This window comes from Pistacia vera, unplaced genomic scaffold (assembly GCF_008641045.1).
Source record: "Pistacia vera cultivar Batoury unplaced genomic scaffold, PisVer_v2 Contig152, whole genome shotgun sequence".
NCBI classification, from domain to species: domain Eukaryota; kingdom Viridiplantae; phylum Streptophyta; class Magnoliopsida; order Sapindales; family Anacardiaceae; genus Pistacia; species Pistacia vera.
The window spans coordinates 75,355-91,465 of record NW_022195597.1 but is presented as its reverse complement, the minus strand read 5'-3'; the positions used below and the strand labels follow the sequence as shown (position 1 = coordinate 91,465).

General features: G+C 35.0%; 1 protein-coding gene and 1 long non-coding RNA gene across 2 annotated transcripts; both read left to right on the top strand.

Moving 5' to 3' along the window:
• The first annotated feature begins 938 nt into the window (after positions 1–938).
• Positions 939–4,532, top strand: LOC116124384 (protein PFC0760c-like). Its single transcript, XM_031410113.1, has 4 exons — positions 939–1,127; positions 1,948–2,503; positions 2,619–2,876; positions 2,970–4,532. Exons 1-4 carry the CDS (start codon positions 1,014–1,016, stop codon positions 4,214–4,216), a joined length of 2,175 nt encoding a protein of 724 aa, XP_031265973.1. The 5' UTR covers positions 939–1,013; the 3' UTR covers positions 4,217–4,532.
• Positions 4,533–5,073: 541 nt separating this feature from the next.
• On the top strand, positions 5,074–7,831 carry LOC116124478. The gene is made up of 3 exons (XR_004127216.1): positions 5,074–5,388; positions 5,469–5,628; positions 7,336–7,831. It is a non-coding gene; the product is annotated as an uncharacterized LOC116124478 (long non-coding RNA).
• Positions 7,832–16,111: the final 8,280 nt, after the last annotated feature.

Below are 16,111 nucleotides of genomic sequence, written 5' to 3'. Positions count from 1 at the left end.
AGGTGGACTTACCGGGTCACTCCCCCTAAAGTCTAACACCATCTTAAATCTCGATCCTATAGTGTCTATTCGCAATCCTAAGACTATATTTTTTTCCCCTAAGTTTCAACATATCAAAATAACACTGATGAGTATCGAATTGAGGTTGAAGTAACAAAATAATTATAAACTTTTTTCTTACTAATAAACTTACTCACCCAATAATAATTCTCCATTAATTCATTTTAATATCATGTTTACTTAATGATATCTTCGTCTTAATATTAGCATCCCTAAAAAATTGATTTATCTCTTTGAAATATTCTGTAAAAGGATACAACGAAATCTTTACTTTAGTTTTAAATAAATAAATGCATTTATTTTAAAAGAAATTTAAAAAAAATTTCCAAATTAATTTTTTTAATAAATAAAAATAAAGTAAATAATCATTTATATTTTCGATACAAACAAATATTTATATCAAAATTATAAAAGAATTTTGAAATAAGAAAAATGAATTAATATTGCCCAAGTGAAAAAAAAAAAATTACAAAAGAAAAAGAGACAAAATTAGATTAAAAAAAATTAATGAAAATATTTGAGTGTGCTATGGTATTTATAAAATTTCAAATAATAAATCTCATATTAATATATAAAGGGAAAAAAAATATTTTTATAATTAAATTTATATTTTCGAAAATTAATTTTCCAAATTATTTATATTTTATATTATTATTTCTTTTCAAATAAAATAAAATAAAATAAATTCACCAAAAATTACCATAACAAATCCGAAAATATCTCACACTCTAAAATTATAGGTTTAAAAAAAAAAACAGTGGGACCCACATTTCAAATTTGAAATCGCGCCCCAACGGTTCTATTTTTCTAGGTTTTTCTTCGACGAAAGCTGTATATAAACCCCAAGCTCTTGATCTTCTCCGCAGCTAAAACTAGAACCAAAACCTAACGGAAAACAATCTTTTTTCAAAACCCAAAACCCTTTTTGTGTTTTTTGTTTTCAAAATTCATCAATGGATTTCCATAGCCTTGCAAGGAAAGAGCTCCAGACTCTATGCAAGAAGAACAAGATCCCAGCCAACATGACCAACGTCGCCATGGCTGATGCTCTCGCCGATCTTGAATTCGTAAGCTTTGTATTCGTTTGGTCAATACACAGTTCTTGTTTCTGGTTGTTATCTTGAAATCTTATGAAAAAAATGTTTTTTTTTAATTGGTGGAAATGAAAATGGATTTTCAATGCCCACTTCTTGTTAAATTTTGAAAATGATTTTTTTTTTTCTGGGTTTAATCTTAAAATTAGTAGGAGAATGGAATAAATTTTTCTGTTTGGCATCTTGAAATCTTGTGGAAAGAATATATTTATAATTTTTTATTAAACTGGTGGGCATGAAAATGGAGTGTTATTGCCACGACTTCTTAAATCTTGAAATTAGTTGGAGAATGGAAGAAATCTTTGGTAATCTTTAAATGAATCCCGGTAAAAATAGTAATGTCTCAATTTGTGGCAACCAAGAAGTTCAGATTTAAGTTTATTTTAATCTTGAAGGGTTTAAATATTGGGATGAGATACCCAGTTCTTGTGTTTGGTTGAGAAGAAATTGTGAGAAAATAGAAGATGTTTTGGGGCATGATAGTTTATTGATCTTGTGACAATCTAAGAGTTCCGATTTAAGTTTAATATCCTGATTGTTTGCAAATTTTCTTTAAGATTCTGATTGATTGCCGAGAAACTGTTTGTGGAAAGTGCTTTTTTTTTCTTGGATATTTAAGAGACATTTACTTATTGTATGATTCCCTAGTTAGGACTTTGAAGTGTTATTGTAAAAAGCCCTTTTGAAAAAAAAGCTGTCTTGATTGTAACTTTATTCTCATGAATCAAACAGAAGTCTTTATTTTCATTTTCATCAATTTAATTGACATTCTTGCTTAACTATGTCTTCTCAGGTTGAAGGACTAGATGAGTTAATGAACCAATCCCAGTCACCAGAGAAAACAACCGTGACTGAATCACCACTGATTCCTCGGACTGCCAACAGAACCTCAACTCAACGAAAAGCCATCAAGGAGGATCCTGAAACCGTGCAACCAATGACCAGAACTCGCCGCACAACAAGAAAAACATTAGACAAAGATTTGGAGCAGGAAAACCAGAATGTGAACGTGGGCGAGACTCCTGCAGTGCCAGCAAGCAGGGGGAGGAAACCAGCAGCCTCAGCTAGCAAGAAAACGGGCACTCAAGTGAAGGACAACGTGGTGCAGGAAATGAGTTGTGGGGTTGAGACTGAGACCCCTATGGTGCAGACTGGTAGGAGGAGAGCGGTTCAAGTGGGTTCAACTAGCAGAAAGTTGGAGGAGGAACCGGTACAGCGCGTGTACAGCACAAGGCGGTCTGTGAGATTGGTTGAGAAGTCCTTGGCTGATTTGAGTTTGAAGGATGAAGAGAAGGAAGAGTCCGTGAAAATGGATGTCTTGGATGAAACTGAAGAGAAGGATGTCTCTGGTAAGTTTCCAATTTGTGTTAGTTTTTTTTTTCAGTTTAAGCCAATTATTAAAGTTTGTTATGTCGTGCTAAATTGTCAAGAGATTTTGAACATTGTAAATGGTGTGTGATGCAGAAGTGAGTTTGGAAAAGAACAATGATTCAGAAGTTTCTTCGGGTGTAAGTTTTCTCCAGTCATTGGAGAATGAACGGGAATCGGAAGATGAAGTTCACGAGGACAAGAGTAATGAGCATGGAGAGGAAGATTGCAATGTGGGCACTCAGAATTATGTCAATTCAGATAATGTTTCAGTTTTAGATGCAAAGGATGACAACCATGATGAGACTCGTGATGCATCAGATGAGCTTTTGCTCAAACACTCAAATGAAATCGGTATGTGATATTCAGTATTTCTGTTTTATTTTATGCTGTTTTAAGTCTACTATTTATGTGAATTTCTCCAAAAATATGTCGATTGCCTTGCAGGACCTGTTGATATTTCAGAAACTCAGTCCTTATCCGAAACTGAGAATGCATCTATTAAGGTGATGGAACCTGAACAGCAGCCCCTTGCTGCTGAGGAGTCTGATGAAATTTCTGCTCAGGTGGTGGAAGATATTGTTCCTAAAGACCAGATTATAACCTCTGGAAAGAATTCAGAGGCTGATTCCGATCAATTTGTTGCCAATTCCATTGCTTCTCCATTGAACAAGCAGGTTGCAGTAGAATGTCTTGAAGAGGAGAGTGTTCATCTGGACAAAGTTGTTGCAACCTACAGTTCTGATGGTCCAAATGTTGAGACAGACGATGAGTTTGAGTCAGACATTGTTGTGGCAACCAACAGTTCTGATCAATATATTACCAATTCCAATGCTACTCCATTGAACATGCAGGTTGCAGTTGAATGTGTAATGAACATGCAGGTTGCAGTTGAGACACATGATGAGTTCGAGTCTGACAATGCAACCGACAGTTCTGATGATCCAAATGTTGAGACAGACGACGAATTTGATTCAGATAATGGTCAGACAGATGACGAGTTTGATTCAGATAATGGTGAGGCAACCTACAGTTCTGATGATCCAAATGCTGCTGAGACAGACGATGAGTTTGATTCAGATGATGAACTTGTTGATGTTCAATTGACTGAAGCAGAAGCTCCCATATCTTCTTCAGAAGGATCAGTTGATGTTAATTTGATTGAAGCAGAAGTCCCTACTTCTGATGGTATCAAGGAAGAATTTGATACAGAAGAGATTAAAGAAGCAGAAGTTTCTTATGAGAACAAGACTCCAAAATCTGTGAAGCAAATTGATTCAATCTCTGTTGACAAGACTCCAGATTATCGTCCAATGTCACCGTTGAGAGCTGATTCAATTTCAGGCCAGTTTCCGCGACCAACTCAGTCGACCCAAAAGCATTCTTCCAGCAAGAAACAGGACACAGCTCAGAAACTAACACTGCCTGCATACAATAAGGAGAACATTGACAGCAGTGGGATGCAATTGGAGTCTAAAAAGGAAAAAACAAAGGACAAGAACACAACTGATGAGGACATGTCGCAATCATTGAATGAGAAAAGTTTAAGGGAGCTAACCAAGATGTTGAAAAACCAGCTCCAAATAACCAACAAGAAGAAGAACAATGAAGGACAAAATGGTGTTAAAACGAGACCAGCCTTGCAGGCTCTTCCAGAGAATGTTATGGCTGGTGAGCCAAATAAGGAAAACTGAACATAAAACTGAGTAGGGAGACCACTTTTTGATTGTGGTCATTTCACATTTTGCTCATCACAGAGGAGGGGGTTTAAACTTTAAACCTGGGTTTGCCTCCACTCTTTTTGCTTCTTTACAAGTTATTAGAATCTTGATGTTCTTTTGCAATAATGTTGGCTCACTGAAAACTGTCGCTGCCACAGAGTTTGGTTTCAAAAAGAAGTTTATATTTGCTTACATGGATATACAGTTTTTGTGTGTGTGTGTGTTCAACAATTAATTAATCTCTTCATATCTTTAATCTCTGTCACTTGCAATGACAGAACTTTTGGTGTTATATATTTCATAAAACGATTTAAACTCTATCCAATTGGACTTTGATCACTTTGGTGCTAGAGGTGTTGTCTCATTTGTTAGAAATTTCTTTTCCAATGTTTCTGGCAATTGCTGGTGAAAAGATTTAAATTTATCAAGTTAAAATTAAATTATTAAATTTAAAATAGAAATTAGTTTTAAAATCTAGTTAAAAAAAGTAACTATAAATTAGTGTAGGTAATAATGCCTCAAAGATCATATACTGTAATATTATTATAATACGAGCTTATATAATATTATGACTTTTTATTAGAAATACTTTTTAAAACTAACTTTGGTAATTAAATTTCAGATTTTTTATTTAAATTTGATTTATATAATCAAGCATGTATGTTAGAAAATTTGGTAGTGTAATTGCAAGAAAATAAAATAAGAAGGATTGAACGGCAGAAGATGGAATAAAGAGGGTTGAAATGAGAGAGATGAATGAATTCTATAATACTGTATACTATATTATTAATGAAAGATGAATTCTATATTATTAAGGAAAAAAGAAAGAAATGTATATAAAATTTTTTAAAGGTGGAGACTGACAAAGGACTAGCCCTAGTCCCCACCTTCAAAAAAATATCTTTCTCCTTCATCTTCTACTTCTAGCTTTTGCCATTAGTTTTCCAGATCTTCTCTTCCACACTCTTAGGAAACGGGTCTGTGTTTATTTAGCTCAAAGACTTCTCATGGAGGTTGATTTAGATCACCCTAAACACGATCCGGGGACTTTCACTTTGAATGATGATACCACTACTGAGTCGCCCTTAGCTTTTCCAAAGTATTGTTATGGCTGTTCCTTGGAGCTCTCTGGCCTCTCGCTAAATGTAAGCATTTCTTTTCTTGTTGTTGAAGTTGCATAATGTTTCTGCCTATAGATTTAGTGAGTTTTTTTATTTTATTTTAGGTAGGGTAATTGGCCACCAAGGAGACCTGGAGGTGCTTTCAACCATGCGCCCATCTATCCATCCGGCCACAAGTGGGTGGTTCTAGTGAGTTTCATCTTAGGGAGGGACTAATTTTGCAATGTTATATATGTTTGAGAAGAATCGTAATATCTTTATAAGGTAAACTTATAAGAATATTTGATTTTTATGGTGTCAATTTTCCCTTGTTTAACAGTAAATAATTTGAGTCTGGGTGCTTTTACCATTAAATTTTATTAGATATGACAAAAATTTTGATTGACAATGAAGAGAGAGTACAACTAGGTCTGTCCAATTCTCTCTTTTTACCATCAATTTATTAAAGGTTCAAATGGGTGGTAGTTTAGCAAATCCATTTTTTCATATTGAAGATTTTACTCGTAATCGAACAGGGAATTGGTATAGTGATTTTACTGGTACAATGCTTGGTACCTACAACGAATGATGAATATTGTGTTAATAAAATATTATTTCTTGTTATTGGAACATCTTTACTTGTTACTAGAATATTGTGTTGGTACTAATACCATAGTACAGGACGAGGAAACTTGGTATCAAAGAATTTGCAATCATCATTCATCCATATGTATCTCGATATTGGTTTCTATTTTGTTAGCTAAACTGAAGACTCTTTTAAAAGATTCTGTGCGCATCAGATATGCTGATGCGAAATCATGGTATCAAAGAATTTGCAGGGCTCCTATATGTAGATTTTTCAACATCCCAATGCAAATACAGATGTTATTTTTATTGCTTATTCTAAGTTAGTATAGATTAACTTTTCTCTGTTCCTTCTTGTCTCTCTGTGCTGAATAATTTCTTAATGTGCTCGGTTTTTCACAATCAAACTTTAGCTATTTGTGCTTAATAATCTTCTTGGATTTGGTTCATTTAGTTTGTCTTGGATAGTGAATGTACTCTTTGTAGGATACTTGAGCGTGAGGTTCAAGAGTTATGATTAGTTGAATGATTCAAGTAGTTTCTCTATTTAGTGTAGTTTCATATTGTAAACTTTTCCTGAACAAAATTTATTGTAAATTTTAGGGAATCGTTTCAAACTTCATGCTCTAGCTTCTATCAGTCATGATTTTGGCTCTCTAGTGTTGGGCTGGGACGGTCTCTTAACACCTTTTTTCTTCTCATCAGAGAAACTACTGTTAATAGTGATTTTCATCTTAAATAGAGCTTGGTTTTACTTCGCTAACGTATACTTTTTTTGTAATATTATAGTTGTTTTATAAGAACTTGAATATCAATTATTTTGAATATCTCTCACTCGCAATAATATGTTTTGTTTTGCTGCAAATCAATGGTAAACTTAATAAATATTTTCTGTATTCTCATTTTCCCCCTGTCTGATAGTAAAGCAATTTTAGATGTTTTTAATAGAAACCTGAAGTAGCTCTTCATTTTGAAGGGTGCAAAATATTCCAGAAAAAGAAAAGAAAGAAAAGCCGGGCCCTGTCGGATTTTCTCTTCTAAGTTTACTAATCAATCTAGGCTGGCTCGTAGCCATTTGTGGTAGCAAAGACTGTTTTCAAATAAAATTTTTCTTTGTAGCCAAACTAAGAATTGGTACATTAATGCTACTGGCATGATGTTTTATTGGCAAAGACAAGACTTTGTTAAACAAAAGTAATGTTTTAGTAACCTTAGACACTTGTTGTAAAAGCTATTTTTCATTACTACAACATTGTTACATGTTACTAGAATCTTATTAGTATCAATATTATGGTGGGAGCTTACTAAATTTGCGAGGCATGTAATGAAAGATCTCATAAACCTCTATCTTCTTTATGGTTTTATATCCAGAGTTTTAACTTCTTTGTCAATTATAATCATGGACAGGGCTCGAACTGAATGCTTGTCATGATCACAGAACATCTCTCTTCACCAAATGACATCCTTCTTAATTGGGGTTTGATAAATCAATGAATGAAGGTGGAAGCAGTTCTACGGACTACGGAGTAGGAGTTAAGTGAATCGATGAATGAGGAAGTTTTCAACTTGAGCGAGTAAGATTTGAGTGAATTAATGAATGGAGAAGTTGAACCTGAGTGAATCAATGAAGCAGAGGTTGAGCATGCTTGGTACAAAGAGTTACCTTCTTTTATATCTAACCAGTCACTTTCTGAAAAAGTTCTCTATTTATTTACAGCGGGTAGATTATGATTTCCTCGAAAGGGATATCATTTACCTTAAATGGCGATACTATTAAGTCAGTTCTTAACTTTTCCTGTGGTTTTCACCACTTTATTAAGCTATTACCTAAATGTAATTGATATGTATTCCTCTTGTGCTATTGCAGTTGTATATTACACTTGTGGCTTATCATAAATATTATTTTGCTACAACAAATTCTGAAACCTGATATAATTATAATGATAAACAAAAGAAACATAGATCCTTCACAGGAAATCAAAGTTTGTCTTTTGAACCTGAAAATCTGATCACAGGAAACAGAGTCGAGACTGGCCTTGCGGGCATGGCAGGAAAAGTGATACAAGATAAGATAACTGAATGTGAGAATTTTCCTTTGCTTTTAATGAAAAACCTGAAAAATCCAATGCGAGGAAGGTGGGGCAGATACACATAATCATTTTTGGGGAGTTTTACATGGACATCATTAAGGTATGGTGAAAGTAAATATGAGACGACACTGGTAGTGAAATCTGATGGTTGAAAGGGTAGAAATGACTATTTCAAACAATGATCATATTTCAAAATGGATTATTTCTATCACAGCACAAAGTCTCTTTTGGAATGGATACTGAAACCTGAGGCGTGTTAATGATCTGATTAGAGATTTAGATTAAAGAAATTCTCAATCTCATGAGGTGTTGAATACATAACTGCGCAATGACATCATTACCCACTTGGTAATCTTTCTCTAATCACAAATCAAAGAATACAATGAACAGGAAGAATTTTGAGACAAAAAATAATAACAAAAACGAAAAATCAAAACATAGAACATAGAGCATTTGCAAACAATAAATAAATTTAATAACTAGTTGGAGCCGACCTACGACCAAAGTCAGTATTTGTTGGCTTAGAGTCATAACCTTTAGGGGCCATTTGGTTGAAGGTAATTTAAAATTACTGGAGTTATGTCATCTTATATTACTTTATTACCATATTTAGTTGTCAAATAATATAAGATTACGATAATCTTGTATTACTAATAGCTGTTACTGTTGGTAATAGTGGAGGTAATCTGATTACCTCCATTTTCTTAAGTATTGTAAGATTACTAAGGTAATCTTATTTTTGTTACAATTCTATCCTTTATTAATAAAAATTTTGGACAATAATGCCTCTGTTTTAAAATCAATTTACATTAATATATCATTTCAATTTTACCCTTGTTTAATTAAGTTTTTGGACAATAATGCCCTTATATTTAAAACAAATTACAGACCACCACTACCACCGAGCCACCACCGTCAACAGCAGGCCAACCACCACGGACCGCCACCGATAAGTCGTCGGAGTCCCTAAAAATGACCGAGAGTCGCTGGGAGGCTCCAAGAGGCTTCGATATGGTCGTTTCTAGCCATATTAATGGTCGAAAACAGCCATTTCAGGCCAGATCCTTGGCCATTAGCAGTCAAATCTGGGCGAGATCTACCTGTTAACAGCCAACGACCAGGTTTATGGCTATTAACAAGTAGATCTCGCCCAGATCTGGTCGATAATGGCCAAGGATCTAACCGTTAACGACCAGATCTATCGATCTGGCTTGAAATGGCCAAAATAGATTTGGCCATTTCTGGCCATATCGGAGCCTCGCGGTCACGGTGAGCTACTCACGGGGACTTTCGGCAACTTCCGACGGTGGTTTACGGTGGCAGCAAGTGGTGGCAGGGGGTGATTTTGTCATAAATTAAAGTTTTATATAAGCGGAGGTGTTTTAGCTAAATCTGAAATATTGGGGGTTAAAAAAATTATTCAACAATTAATAATAAAAATAATATTATATTAATATTTAAAAAGAGGGTAATTTAGTAATTTAAATAACATACACACCAATTTATTCCCTTAACCAAACATATTAATATAAAATACCCACCAACTAACTAAACATATTTTTCTAAAGATTTCCAATAATCTCCAAGATAATATAAGATTCTGATAATCTAACATAACCAGTAATCCAATATTCCTCGAACAAAACGCACCTTTATTGTGATTCGGTTTTGAGTCTTCACTGTGATATTATGCGGATTTTGATTTTTGAAAATCCATCTTAGGGCCATAGCTATTACCACTTGGCTTTGAATTATAACTATTATCTTTTGGCTTAGATCTATAGCCATTACCTTCTGACTTTGAAGTTTGAACCGTAACTCTTATCTTCAGGCTTTGACTTCTCAACCTATGGTTTAGAGCCATAACCATTTTCTTCTGGCCTAGAAATTAGAATAACTCTTATACTCATACTTCTTTTCAACGTATGGTTTAAAGCCATAACCATTACCTTCTGGCTTGGAACCATAACTATTAATTACCATTAGGCTTTGACTTTTCGACATATGGTTTGGCACCATAACCATTACCCTTAGGCTTTGACTTTTCAACATATGGTTTGGCACCATAACCATCACCTTTTGGCTTGGAACCATAATCACTACCCTCAAGCTTTGACTTTTTAATATATAACTTGGAGCCATAACCATTATGTTTTGGCTTAGAACCATAACCCTTTTCCTTAGGCTTTGCATTCTCAACCTATAGTAAGGAGCCATAACCATTATCATGTGATCACTTGGAACCATAGCCATTGCCCTCGGGCTTTGACTTTTCACCGTATGACTTGGAGCCATAACCACTGCCTTCTGGCTTGGAATTGTAACCCTTTTCCTCGGGCTTTGACTTCTCAACATATGGTTTGGGGCTATAACCATTAGCTTCTGGCTTGGAATCGTAACCCTTTACTAGAGGCTTTGACTTCTTAACATATGGTTTGTAGCCATAATTATTGCCCTTTGGCTTAGATCCATAACCATTATCCTGAGGCTTTAACTTCTCCACATATGGTTTAGAGTCATAACCATTGCTTTCTGGCTTGGAATTGTAACCCTGAGACTTTGGTTTGTCACCCTCCGGGTTGGTGCTATAACCATAATCACCTGCAGAAGCAAGGATAAGCAACGAGAAGAGAAGCAAAGAGCTTGTGAAGAAGATACGACTAAGAGCCATCGAAATATTGTATGAAAAAAGAAATGATGTATTGGTTAATTGCTCAAGGAAGTGGCCTTTTATAGATCAGAGGATGGTCCATTTCTCTTATAAATTATCAACTGAATTAAATATACAAGTAAAACTACACTGCTGCACGATTTGAGAAGAAACTTATCTCTTTGCCAATCAATTAAACGAACGTGATTGCCTGAAAAAGCAAGAGGTTTAATTTAGTCGCCGCCCATGAATAAATATGTAGTTGCCATGGTGTCGTGAAACATTGATTTCAAAACGTGTTGAAATTTTGTATGATAAATAGGATGTCGATAGTTTAGGAACCAATTATATAGTTGGTCAAAAGTCACAGATATATACAATTTCATCATATATATTATCATCAGTAATAATAACTTGGCCCCTAATTGGTTAATGAAATGAAATGTTAAAAAGATGTATGGTTTTTATGTAAAAAACTTATTTAGCTTAGAATACCATTATTTATTAATGTTTTGTAGTCTTGATTGTCAGTTGTACATTCAAATTTTCATGCGCACTTCTCACACAGATTCAAATGAACAGACGTTACTAGGCATATTTAGGGAAGACAGAGATATCGATGCATGATCCCCCTGCTCGGGTGACATTGTGGATTAGAGAAATCCCAGTTAAAAACAGAAAATAATGTGAGTTCTTTAGAGGTAAGACGTGAATTACTAAGTGTGGATCGGTATTAATTATTGACAAAATTCATAAATGTTGTACACTAGATCTAGAGTTTTTTTTTTTTTTTTTTTTTTAAGCATGAAAATTGATTTCAAGTTCGATCCTGGCTCGGATGAATGCTGGGGCATGCTTAACACATGCAAGTCAGATGGAAAGTGGTGTTTCCAGAGACGGAGGAGAGTAATGCGTAAGAACCTGCCATTGGGAGGGGAACAACAGCTAGAAACGGTTGCTAATGCCGTGCTGATGAGTAAAAGAAGGAATACGTCCGAGGAGGGGCTCGCATTTGATTAGCTAGTTGGTGAGGCAATATATATAACCTATTGTTACTAGTTTTATTGTTTAACATTATATGTGATATATGGTTTATTAAGTTTACATTTTATCACTTGCCAGTAGCATTTAGAGACCTTTAGACCTTTGTGTAGTTTACAAGGATTATTAATTAAAAGAAGAAGAAAATTGTCTTCAAATCAGGTTTCATGAAAAACTTGATTAGAGAATTTTTCGGATGTACCATTAATTAAAAAAGAAAAAAGAAAACCATAAACACAGAAGATATTATTGAAATAAGAGAATTCAGATTTAATAATTAATTTGGTGGGATGATTGAATAAATTGTTGACCAAAGAAAGAAGAAAGGGCAAAAAGGTCAAGACAATAGTTTTGTTTACTAACTCATGCGGTGTCGTTTTTCATTATCATTGTCATCTCTCTCATTTAATATAAAAGAGAGGTCAACTGCAGTTTGTAATATTCTGAAATAAGAAATCAGATCTACGAATTTCAGTTCTCAATTTTCTTTCAATTTTGTTCCAAATCTCATATGGTATCAGAGCCTGTGACTAGCGTCCATGGCTAAGGTTTCTGGTTTTCAGTCCGATTGTAACATGGAGAAAACAACTCTCGGTTCAACTCAGTCTTCACTGTTCAACTCTTCTCAATCTTCAATCTTCTCATCTAGCTTACAAGTAGTGAATCCGAAGCTTACAAGGGATAATTACAAAGACAATTACCGCTTCTGGAGGTTGCAAGTCTTATCAGCCGTAGGAGCGCACGAATTGGAGGAACATTTGACAGGTTTTGTTCCTTGTCCTGAACCCTTGATTGCTTCAGAAATTGACTGTTCTACTGAATCAATTGAAAATAACCTAACTAAAGGGAAGATTAATCCAGCTTATATAGCTTGGAAAAAGACTGATAAGCTTCTTGTAACTTGGCTTTTGGCTTCTATTTCAGAATGTATGTTTAGTCATATATCCAAATGTCAGTTTGCCTCTGAAATTTGGTATAGTCTTGAAAATGAATTTCTTAGCGATTCCAAAGCAAGAACACTTCACTTGAAAAATTTACTTCAAAACACTCAAAAAGGAAGTATGAGTGTAAATGAATTCATTAAGAAAATGAAAGGGATTGCAGAGAGTTTGTCCGCCAGTGGTCAGGTGATAAATGATGAAGATCTTCTTCAGTATGTATTAGATGGACTAGGGCCAGAGTTTGATGCTGCTGTGGTTAATTTGACATCTCGAATTGAATCTAAGTTTGATTCAGTAACATTACAGGAAGCTCAATTCCTGCTTCAAAAGTATGAGATGAGACTNAAATTTGGTATAGTCTTGAAAATGAATTTCTTACCGATTCCAAAGCAAGAGCACTTCACTTGAAGAATTTACTTCAAAACACTCAAAAAGGAAGTATGAGTGTAAATGAATTCATTAAGAAAATGAAAGGGATTGCAGAGAGTTTGTTCGCCAGTGGTCAGGTGATAACTGATGAAGATCTTCTTCAGTATGTATTGGATGGACTAGGGCCAGAGTTTGATGCTGCTGTGGTTAATTTGACATCTCGAATTGAATATAAGTTTGATTCAGTAACATTGCAGGAAGCTCAACTCCTGCTTCAAAAGTATGAGATGAGACTTGAGAAGTTTAATACTGGTGATTTTTATAATAGCTTAGTCAATTTAGCTTCTCTCAATAATTCTGGTAGCAAATCTGTACACTCTGCTGATGCGAAAGGATCTACCAATACAAGTGGTGATGCAACTGGAACTCCAAACGCACTCAACAATATGATGACCTTGAGTCATAATCCGCCTCTTGCACCAATGTATCAGGCTTATGCACCGTCTATTCATGGTGATCCATATTTCCCTACTGGACATCAAAATCAGTTTGGTGGATCTTTTAGTGCTTCTTTTCCATCCTTTAGAGCACCTGGTTACAACACTTTTGGAAGAGGAAAAGGCCGAGGTAATGGTTGAGGTAAACGAATCTACCAAGTCTGCAGTAAAATTGTCATACAGCAATCCAGTGCTACCATAGATACAATTCGAACTATAATGGAGCTCCTCCACAGTTCAATGTTGGTTCTTCACAGTTCAATGCTAGTTCTCTGTCTCAGTATGGTGTGAATTCTGCTGCTCAGTTTGGGGTTTCATCAACACAGTTTGGTTCTAGTATTCGGCCAAATTCTAGTTCTGTTGGTGGCTCTTCACAAGCATCTTATCCTGGCATTTCTCATTTAGGAACCAATTTGCAACAAGAAGACACCAATGCTTCTTTCTCTACTCAGCAGCAAGGCTCACAGCAACATAGCTTTCTAGTTCCCAGTCAACAAATGCAGTCACCCAGCCAAGCCTACTTTGTGTCTCATCAAACTCCCTTACACCATCCACACTCCATAGCACCTATGATTATTCCTCCATATCAATCACCAAATCAGAACTATTTTGTAACTCATCAAAATCCATCTCACCCTCCTAATACCATAATACCTATAACTATCCCTACTGTCAACACACCTGATCCAGCCTGGTACATGGATTCAGGTGCTACTGACCATGTCACTTCTGATCCTAACCAACTAGCAACCAGCAGGAATTATGAGGGGGTCGATCAACTACAAGTAGGCAATGGTGAGTCTGTCAACATTTCACATATTGGCTTTACCTTGTTACCTAGTTCTCTACAGTCTAAGTGTTTATATTTGAAAAATGTTTTGTGTGTGCCAAAAATAACTAAGAATCTTCTTAGTATTTCAAAATTTACACAAGATAATAATGTAGTTGTGGAATTTAATTCTGATTGCTGCCTTGTTAAGGACAAGGATACCAGAACAGTGCTATTGCAGGGAGGAATTAAAGCTGGCTTGTATCAGTTGCACATTCCCTCTAGTCTGCCATCACCTTCCCTGACTGTTAACACTTCATCTAGTTTTCCTGTGAAGAGTATTCCTATCAGTTTGAACTCAAAAGCTTTTGTTTCTTCAGTTGGTCATAATTCGTTAGGTAGTAATAAAACATTTCAGAATGAGCTAAATAACTCTACTGACAAATATACAGCTAGCAATGCTGCTTTGAATTTCAATAAATGTACTCTGCATACTGATCATAATTGTAATATTTGTTTTGGTAATACAAATTCTTGCTCAGTGAATGAAACTTCTTCCAATTCTAGTTATACTCCTGTGTCCTCTTTGATGACTGATCATTTAAGTACAGATAATGGACATAATCCTGTAATTTTGTTGAATTCTGCAAATACTGATAATAATAAAATTGTGAATTCTGCTAATTTATTGCATTCTGAAAATACTGATATTGGACAGTTTAAGAAGTCTGAAAATTTAAGTTCTGATTGTACTTCTGCAACTTTTCTGGTTAATGCTAATTTAAGTACAGATATAATTCCCAGTTCTGAAACTGGTTTGAACACTGCAAATGCTGATCATAAACACTCCATGTTGACTACTACATCATCAGCATTTCATGTCAGTCACACTAATGCTAATACATTCCTCTGGCACAATAGGTTAGGACATCCCCATTCTGATGTGCTTACTAAAATTTTGTCTCATCTTCATCCTAATCATACACAGTCTGTTTCCTCTTCTTTCTTTTGTGATGCCTGCAAACTAGGAAAGCTCCATAGGAACAGTTTTCTAGTTTCTCATTCTAGAGCTTCTCAACCTCTTGAACTTGTTCATAGTGATGTTTGGGGGCCAGCTCCAATATCATCTTTTGATGGATTTAAGTACTATATTCATTTCATTGATGATTTCAGTAGATTCACCTGGATTTTTCCATTAAGAACTAAAGCTGAGGTTAATTCCGTGTTCATTAAATTTCATCACTTAGTTGAGAGACAATTTAATTACAAACTCAAGTGCTTACAATCTGACCAAGGAGGTGAATATAAAGGGTTAGTTTCTTACCTTACTAATGCTGGAATTCAGTTTAGACATTCCTGTGCGTATGTCCATCAACAAAATGGACGAAGTGAGAGAAAACATAGACATATTGCTGAAACTGGTTTGACCTTACTTGCACAAGCATCCATGCCTTTGCATTTTTGGTGGTTGGCTTTTGAAACTGCTGTTTTTCTAATAAATAGGATGCCTAGCTCAGTTTTGAATTTTATATCACCTTATCAAGTTTTATTTGGTAGACCACCTCTTTACTCATCCTTAAAGGTTTTTGGTTGTGCTTGTTTTCTTTACTTGAGAGATTTTAGTAAACATAAACTCAACTTTTCTTCTAAATGTGTCTTTGTTGGTTATAGTCTCATCCATAAGGGATATAAATGTATCACTGCTGAAGGAAAACTCTTTGTCACACCTAGTGTTCAATTTAATGAAACACAATTTCCCTTTGCTACTGGTTTTCAGTCCTCAAAATCTAAACCTGTTTCTTCATCATCTGTTCCCATTACATTCA

Bases quoted from the DNA above. Each gene is read 5' to 3' on its own strand.
- LOC116124384 (XM_031410113.1), top strand. From the start codon at position 1,014: ATGGATTTCCATAGCCTTGCAAGGAAAGAGCTCCAGACTCTATGCAAG. The intron at 1,128-1,947 runs GTAAGCTTTGTA...ATGTCTTCTCAG, and splicing joins CTCTCGCCGATCTTGAATTC to GTTGAAGGACTAGATGAGTT. The intron at 2,877-2,969 runs GTATGTGATATT...ATTGCCTTGCAG, and splicing joins CAAACACTCAAATGAAATCG to GACCTGTTGATATTTCAGAA.